The sequence below is a fragment of the Entelurus aequoreus genome, linkage group LG07 (genome assembly GCF_033978785.1).
Source record: "Entelurus aequoreus isolate RoL-2023_Sb linkage group LG07, RoL_Eaeq_v1.1, whole genome shotgun sequence".
NCBI classification, from domain to species: domain Eukaryota; kingdom Metazoa; phylum Chordata; class Actinopteri; order Syngnathiformes; family Syngnathidae; genus Entelurus; species Entelurus aequoreus.
In genome coordinates, this window is record NC_084737.1 from 54,508,386 (window position 1) to 54,518,021 (window position 9,636).

Below are 9,636 nucleotides of genomic sequence, written 5' to 3' on the forward strand. Positions count from 1 at the left end.
GCATTGTTGCACAAAAGAACAACAACATATGTTTATACAATCAAATCTGTTGTATTGAAATACATTCCTGGAGCTTTTTCCCTCTGAGCTTCTCACATGGTTTGCTTTCAAAACTTATCATCATGGGACTGCAAGTCTTAGTATTTTGTTCATTTAAACTATGTTATTATATAATTATTGTACAAATAACACATTTAATGATTATAAAAGCAAGAGTTGGTTGCACACATTTGTTCTCTTATTTCTACAGGGTTGAAACAACACAAACATGTTGAAATAGTTTGGTGGTAGCGGGGGTGTATAAGTATAAGTATGCCTTGCTGTCACTTACGTGTGCAAGCAGAACCTGCATTCATCATGTGGCCGAGCAGTTACACTCTTAGAGCAGGCTGTAGAGGGCGCTAAAAACGGTGCCATCACGCTCAGAAAATCGGGAGCCTCCCGGAAAAATGGCAAGTATGTCGCTATCAAGCGCCATTCGTTTAAAACTCACGGGCCGCACTAACATTACATTTTCATATTAAGGTGCGGGCCGGGGCGTGTGTCTAACACCCCTGGTTAAAACATGGCACAAAGTAAAAAAAGATTTGTATGCAGTGTTATTTCATTTTTTTTTTTAAATAAATTTAAAAAATTTAAAAAAAAAGAAAAAGATAAAGAAAAAGAAAGTCCAATGCTCATTTGTTTTTGTTTTTTATTCTCCATTGTTTTCATTTTGTTATAATGGCTGTAAAGGCTATAGCACTGTATTGGATCAGGCTTGCTCTTGTTTTTATGCATATTTGAAATAAAAATATATCAATCAATCAATCAATCAATTTTAAATTTTCAAAAGAGTTTTGTGGCTCCCACTGTTTTCTTTAATTTGTGAAACATGTCAAAATGGCTCTTTGAGTGGTAAAGGTTGCCGACCCCTGTTATAGGGGAACTGCACTTTTTTTTTTATTTTTTATGTTGCTTATCATTTACAATATTAGTGGTTAGAGTGTCCGCCCTGAGATTGGTAGGTTGTGAGTACAAACCCCGGCCGGGTCATACCAAAGACTATAAAAATGGGACCCATTACCTCCCTGCTTGGCACTCAGCATCAAGGGTTGGAATTGGGGGTTAAATCACCAAAAATGATTCCCGGGCGCGGCTACGCTGCTGCCCACTACTCCCCTCACCTCCCAGGGGGTGATCAAGGGGATGGGTCAAATGCAGAGGACAAATTTCACCACACCTAGTGTGTGTGTGACAATCATTGGTACTTTAACTTAATGTAAGGAAAGTGTTTAATGCATTCTTATTGGCTATCAATAAAGCAAATCTTAGTACACTAATGCGCCCATAAAGCCCTCCCAAAACCACCAACAATACTTCATTTACATGTTGTGATCTGCAAATTAATCAAATATTAGCGATATTGTTAATGTAAGTGCTAATGCAAAATAACTACTTTTAGCAGCGCTGTAATCACAGAGAACTTGCTCATGTAACTATTGATATACTGAGCTGCTGCATCACCTCTGAGTCGGTGAAAGTTAATTCTATGTAATAAATTATGCATCTTACTTGCATAGTAGAAGGTTCTATCCATAAACCGAGAAGTTGGTTAACTTTAACATTCAATTTAGACCCAGAGATGGCGAGAAAGACACAAAAAGGGATGGTGTGGCGAAGTTGGTAGAGTGGCTGTGCCAGCAATCGGAGTGTTGCTGGTTACTGGGGTTCAATCCCCACCTTCTACCATCCTAGTCATGTCCGTTGTGTCCTTGGGCAAGACACTTCACCCTTGCTCCTGATGGGTGCTGGTAGCGCCTTGCATGGCAGCTCCCTCCATCAGTGTGTGAATGTGTGTGTGAATGGGTGAATGTGGAAATACTGTCAAAGCGTTTTGAGTACCTTGAAGGTAGAAAAGCGCTATACAAGTATAACCCATTTATCATTTAAAAGATACTTGCTTCGTTTTTGTTTGTTTGTTTTACCTGCAAGGTGATTATGAATGATTCTTCATCCAAACAGGAAGATATAAACATCCCATTTGTCATCATCCCAGTGAGAACAGACATTGTACAGTAAGTGTTTGTTTTAGTATGTTCATAATCTTTATTTCTTGTTTAGCACTTCGCAATACTGCTACTTGCTGGATCTGTTTGTCACTCGGCTTCTAAAACGTGTAGCTCATCCTCCTTATATTCAGGCTCAAAAATTACAAGATTCTGGATCATGATTAGTAGTTGTTGAAGGAAATATTAAATGTTGACAGGGGTTTTTGGATGTTTTTAGAGGGCTTCATAGGCGGAATAAAGCGACTCCCATTACCTCCATTGTTAACTGACTTTTGCTAATGTTTATTTACAATTAGAATGCATAGAAAAAGAAAAACGTGTGTGCTTGTCTTACATAAGGATTGTGAAATGAAAGGCAAAATTTAACCCCCAAAAAGTGCAGTCCCCTTTAAAAGTGTTGATAATCTTTCTGGGTGACACAAGTATCTTCAATGTACGAAGTAATATTTCATACTGTTGTTCCAACAGTTTACACTGCATGGTAGAAATGAGTCTTGCTGCTTCATGGATTGTTCCTGCAAACATTCTAACTAATGTACTTTGTGAGTTTGGGTCTTCTTCAAATTAACCCTTTAATGTATCCAAAGAGAAAGTACCAGCTGCATTCAATCATAAATTTAAACTAGAAACGTATAATAAGACATAGCTGACTGTCTGTTTGCAGTATCTATACTGGAGTATGTATTATTCTGACCTTGTGTGAATTAGAAGAAATCCTAAATCATTTCAAACGTGTGCACCAATTTCTTTTTTATTTTATTTTTTACAATTATTTAAGGTGTACTTTGTATGATCATTCCACGCTGCAAAAATACTTGTATTGCAATTGCACATTTATAGTTACATTTCCCAAACGTTCATAAAAGAAAGACTGCAAAGTAATCCACCAATAATAAAGTTAACGTATTGATGTGTTATTTATGAAGCATATAATACATTCTAAACGTGACCATGCAACTGCCATTTAAATGAGATAAAACTGTGACATGTATCATTAAATGACATCTGTCATCTGGTGCTGTATACAAATACAATGGACTTGGCAGATATATACAATAAATGATTACGAATGCCGCTCATAAAAGTATACTGTATAGAAAAAATACTGCATTAATTGTTTAGTAGTTGTGTAGTTTTAGTAAGGAAGAGCAAATAAACATGTGTTGACATTGACAGCAACGAATACTCACCACATAAAAAGCTGAGAAAAAATCCCCGCATTTTGCAGCGGATTAAAATGGTGCACCTTCTTCTGCGGGAACATTTGACTTTTTAAAAAGTAGATCTAAAAGGCAAACTCTTGTGAACTTACTAAAAAGTTACGTGCAAGCTGTCAAGACCGCCTTGTCTACTTCGCTGACATCTCGTGAACCTCAGACTCTGTGCTGTATGCTTTTGACGTGTCCCCGTGGATTCCACCAGCCACATACACACTAGTTAACAAAAACAGTTTACGTTTAATTATTCTATTTTAATTAGAATATATATTATATCGACATATTTTAAGATTTAAACGATTATAGTTAGCATGAAAGTGAGCGGTGATCTCATAACGCCATTACAGCGAAGAGCTCTTGAAGGCAGCACGTAAACAAGCCCCTCCTATGGTAATATTATGGTCACTGGTACATGCTGACGTAAAAAAAATAATATTAGGCGCCGAGCACAGATCAATAGCTAATTGATAATATATTTGTTTATAGTTATTGAACACCAAAACACCAATGCTACGATTAACATCAACAAAATGGGACTATTTGTGTGGCCTATTAATTTGGCGTCTTTCTGCGCATGCGCCATCCTAATTTCGCTGGTTTGAAATTGGTTTGAAGTGAGATTGGAAGTATTTTAAAATTTTGTAAACTGCATTCTCAAAACTTTGTCCCTATACAAATTGTACATTATTTGAGGTGCACATTATTATAAAAACACTCAATTCATTTTTATTTGCAGAATATTTGTCCTCACCCCAAATCACTATCACAAACGAGTCAGAACTTTCAAAAATGAACAGAAAATATTTTGTCACTTTGTTAATATCAAGCTTACTTACCTTGTGTAAAGATTATTTTTTAAAAAAATTCACAATAAAATCCATAAAAAAATAATTTTCAACAAATTGTCTTACTTCAATATATGACATTCTTCAAACTCGACATGCCATTGATTTCAGAGTTAATTATTCATGAAATTGAACATACATTTAACCATTCAGAATCAAAATATTTTAGTTAATAATAACTAGGGGTGTGGAAAAAAATCGATTCGAATTCGAATCGCGATTCTCACGTTGTGCGATTCAGAATCGATTCTCTTTTTTTTTTTTTTAATCGATTTTTTTTTTAAACTTATTTATTTAATTTATTTTTTATTTTTTTTAAATTAATCAATACAACAAAACAATACACAGCAATACCATAACAATGCAATCCAATTCCAAAACCAAACCCGACCCAGCAACACTAAGAACTGCAATAAACAGAGCAATTGAGAGGAGACACAAACACGACACAGAACAAACCAAAAGTAGTGAAACAAAAATGAATATTATCAACAACAGTATCAATATTAGTTACAAATTCAACACAGCAGTGATTAAACATCCCTCATTGACATTATCATTAGACATATATACAAATAAAAAAAGAACAATAGTGTCACAGTGGCTAACACTTGCATCGCATCTCATAAGCTTGACAACACACTGTGTCCAATATTTTCACAAAGATAAAATAAGTCATATTTTTGGTTCATTTAATAGTTCAAACAAATTTACATTATTGCAATCAGTTGATAAAACATTGTCCTTTACAATTGTAAAAGCTTTTTACCAAAATCTACTCCTCTGTTTGCATGTCAGCAGACTGGGGTAGATCCTGCTGAAATCCTATGTATTGAATGAATAGAGAATCCTTTTGAATCGGCAAAAAAATCTTTTTTGAATCGAGAATCGTGTTAATTTGAAGAAAAAAAAATCAATTTTGAATCGAATCGTGACCCCAAGAATCGATATTGAATCGAATCGTGGGACACCCAAAGATTCACAGCCCTAATAATAAATCAATTTACTTCCTTTTCTTTGAAAAACACAGAGTGATTCAGTAGTGACTGCACATGTTTGGAAGTGATTAGTATTTTTTTGCACGATTGTATCACATTCCCATAACCTTATTGCTTAATATTAACTTATTCCATACTTGATGTTAGAAATATTGCAAAAACTTGTGTTTTCTGGGTTAATAAAATGATTTATTTTTGGAGAAAACTGTAAACATCAGTTGAAAATAATTAGCCCCGTGGGTTGAGTATTCAGTGGCAGCACGGTGTTGCAATTCTCTTCATCAGTTGTGTTCCATCACCTGACTACTTCCTCTCCACTACAGCCACGTCACAAAACCAATCACACGCTGATTTGTGACTTGTGACTCCCTTGCTCATTTAAAGAATCCGGTCAACTTCTTCAGATCTAAAAAGAATATGATTTGGTCCACTTTGGCCTGCAGTGTAAACGTAGTCTTCGACCTTCAGGTCTAGCGTTAGCCTTCTTTTGCTCCCTGGCCGATAAATCATTGATGACTTCAAACTTTCCTTCTTTTCTTTTCTTAAATGATAAATGATAAATGGGTTATACTTGTATAGCGCTTTTCTACCTTTAAGGTACTCAAAGCGCTTTGACAGTATTTCCACATTCACCCATTCACACACACATTCACACACTGATGGTGGGAGCTGCCATGCAAGGCGCTAACCAGCAGCCATCAGGAGCAAGGGTGAAGTGTTTTGCCCAAGGACACAACGGACGTGACTAGGATGGTAGAAGGTGGGGATTGAACCCCAGTAACCAGCAACCCTCCGATTGCTGGCACGGCCACTCTACCAACTTCGCCACGCCGTCCCTCTTGGTGTTAACTGGGTCAGCCTTCACTCTTTCTCTGGATTCTCTCAACCTTTCTTTCCAACTTTTCTATTTGGCTCTGGCATGTTGACGTCATGATTCTTTCTCACTGAACTCTACAATTACATACAAATTTGCTTGAAATATATAATTGAAACGATGATTCTTGAAAATAATCACTTATTTTAAGACTTTGTGAACACAATTATATAGTTTATTTAAAAACTATTTAATTAAGTTGCCTACCATTCAGCCATTATGGGCAAAAATGTAACATCACTTCCTGGTCAAAAATGTAGGGTTGTAGCTTAAACCTAGAATAAGCCAAACAATACATTCTTGCATTTCGGTTGTGATATAAAAACTCGGGGCATGATTTCTTTGACCACTATTTTTTATTTAAAAAAATAAACCTACAGTAATTCTATGTCTCTAACACCTTGTTTTAAACTTAATCAGAAAAATATTTTAAATTATACAATTGAAACCGATCTAAAAATGTTTTAAGCATTGTTTTCATAATTTTTAGTTTAGGGGTCACAATTGGGGACAGCTCTACTTCTCAACAGTAAGTATCCTATAAAAGATGATTTTGTATTAATATATCTTATCACTTTCTCAATTAATGCCCTGGGTTTAAAAAAAAATAAAATAATATAAAGAAAGTAAAAATGCATGTTTGAAAACTTAAGTGTTTTATTTTGTTATTAATATTTTCTGGTTAAGGGACAGCACTTTGCTTTAGTTCGGTAGAATGCCCCATACACACACACACATTATATATATAAATATATACACCGTATATATATATATATATATATATATATATATATATATATATATATATATATATATATATATATATATATATATATATATTTTTATATATATATATATATATATATATATATATATATATATATATATATATATATATATATATATATATATATATATATATATATATACAGTGGGGCAAAAAAGTCAGCCACCCATTGACAATCAATGGGTGGCTGACTAAATACTTTTTTGCCCCACTGTATATATATATACAAAGCCCTATTTATGATACTAAACAGCATGTTTCATGTTAAAATGTTAAAGTTTTCTAGAACCAGCATTGATTTCAGATAGCAGCACCGTAACAAAGCTAATTTAACTTCTAAGCCAAGGTACGAGGTTTTCTCCCATTTATACAGGGTAAATATAATACAAACCCCGTTTCCATATGAGTTGGGAAATTGTGTTAGATGTAAATATAAACGGAATACAATGATTTGCAAATCCTTTTCAACCCATATTCAATTGAATGCACTACAAAGACAACATATTTGATGTTTTTTTTTGCAAATAATAATTGACTTAGAATTTCATGGCTGCAACACGTGCCAAAGTAGTTGGGAAAGGGCATGTTCACCACTGTGTTACATGGCCTTTCCTTTTAATAACACTCAGTAAACATTTGGGAACTGAGGAGACACATTTTTGAAGCTTCTCAGGTGGAATTCTTTTCCATTCTTGCTTGATGTACAGCTTAAGTTGTTCAACAGTCCGGGGGTCTCCGTTGTGGTATTTTAGGCTTCATAATGTGCCACACATTTTCAATGGGAGACAGGTCTGGACTACAGGCAGGCCAGTCTAGTACCCGCACTCTTTTATTATGAAGCCACGTTGATGTAACACGTGGATTGGCATTGTCTTGCTGAAATAAGCAGGGGCGTCCATGGTAACTTTGCTTGGATGGCAACATATGTTGCTCCAAAACCTGTATGTACCTTTCAGCATTAATGGCGCCTTCACAGATGTGTAAGTTACCCATGTCTTGGGCACTAATACACCCCCATACCATCACAGATGCTGGCTTTTCAACTTTGTGCCTATAACAATCCGGATGGTTCTTTTCCTCTTTGGTCCGGAGGACACGACGTCCACAGTTTCCAAAAACAATTTGAAATGTGGACTCGTCAGACCACAGAACACTTTTCCACTTTGTATTAGTCCATCTTAGATGAGCTCAGGCCCAGCGAAGCCGATGGCGTTTCTGGGTGTTGTTGATAAACGGTTTTCGCCTTGCATAGGAGAGTTTTAACTTGCACTTACAGATGTAGCGACTAACTGTAGTTACTGACAGTGGGTTTCTGAAGTGTTCCTGAGCCCATGTGGGGATTTCCTTGACACACTGATGTCGCTTGTTGATGCAGTACAGCCTGAGAACGAAGGTCACGGGCTTAGCTGCTTACGTGCAGTGATTTCTCCAGATTCTCTGAACCCTTTGATGATATTACGGACCATAGATGGTGAAATCCCTAAATTCCTTGCAATAGCTGGTTGAGAAAGGTTTTTCTTAAACTGTTCAACAATTTGCTCACGCATTTGTTGACAAAGTGGTGACCCTCGCCCCATCCTTGTTTGTGAATGACTGAGCATTTCATGGAATCTACTTTTATACCCAATCATGGCACCCACCTGTTCCCAATTTGCCTGTTCACCTGTGGGATGTTCCAAATAAGTGTTTGATGAGCATTCCTCAACTTTATCAGTATTTATTGCCACCTTTCCCAACTTCTTTGTCACGTGTTGCTGGCATCAAATTCTAAAGTTAATGATTTTTTTTTAAAATGTTGTGCAATGCACAAAAAAATTGTTTTATCAGTTTGAACATCAAATATGTTGTCTTTGTAGCATATTCAACTGAATATGGGTTGAAAATTATTTGCAAATCATTGTATTCCGTTTATATTTACATCTAACACAATTTCCCAACTCATATGGAAACTGGGTTTGTATATATATATATAATATATATATATATATATATATATATATATATATATATATATATATATATATATATATATATATATATATATATATATATATATATATATATATATATATATATATGTGTGTGTGTGTGCTACCAGATGTTCTTCTAAGGGAATTTAAGTTACTGGTCAATCCCAAGTTCTTTGCAATGACATATATGCTGAGTAAAAGTGAAGACCCCAACAGAATTGGTATTGTGCAATTCATTCCAAAGCTTTTGAGAGACCAACCTAAAAACAACACATGCAATCTGCGTCGCCAAGTTGATCTAAAACTCTTACGGAAGCGCTCTCTTCTTCAATATGCCAATAGCCCCCACCCTCCAGAGCGAATACACAAGTCCATTGTTTTACTTAGCCCGAGACAGGATGAGATAAGGAAAAGGAGTACTTCTACTTCCCACATTCCAAGCTCAAGGTAACTCACAGTGTACCATCGGACACGAGATGGAGAAAAAATAGAAAGAGCACAAAGAGAAAATACTAGTTATTTCAAATATGACTATAGAAAGAAATAACTCATAAATATATATATATATGGATATATATATATATCTGTCAATGTATATATATATATATATATATATATATATGTGTGTATATATACATATATATGTATATGTATGTATATATATATATATTTATATATATGTATGTATATATGTATATAAATACATAAATATATGTGTATATACATACATATATATAGAAATATACATACATACATATACATATATATACATATGCATATATACACATATATACAATGTATATATATATACCTACAGTATATATGTACAGTATATATACATGCATATACAGATATATATATACATATATACACACACACACACACACACACACA

General features: G+C 34.7%; 1 protein-coding gene across 1 annotated transcript in view; it reads right to left on the reverse strand.

Moving 5' to 3' along the window:
- LOC133654038 (ATP-binding cassette sub-family C member 4-like) overlaps window positions 1-3,560 on the reverse strand; it is a 115,801-nt gene extending 112,241 nt beyond the window's left edge. Inside the window, exon 1 of the mRNA XM_062053989.1 lies at window positions 3,242-3,560. Within this exon, the coding sequence (XP_061909973.1) occupies window positions 3,242-3,315 (74 nt within the window). The 5' untranslated portion in view covers window positions 3,316-3,560. The remainder of the gene's footprint in view (window positions 1-3,241) is intronic.
- Window positions 3,561-9,636: the final 6,076 nt, after the last annotated feature.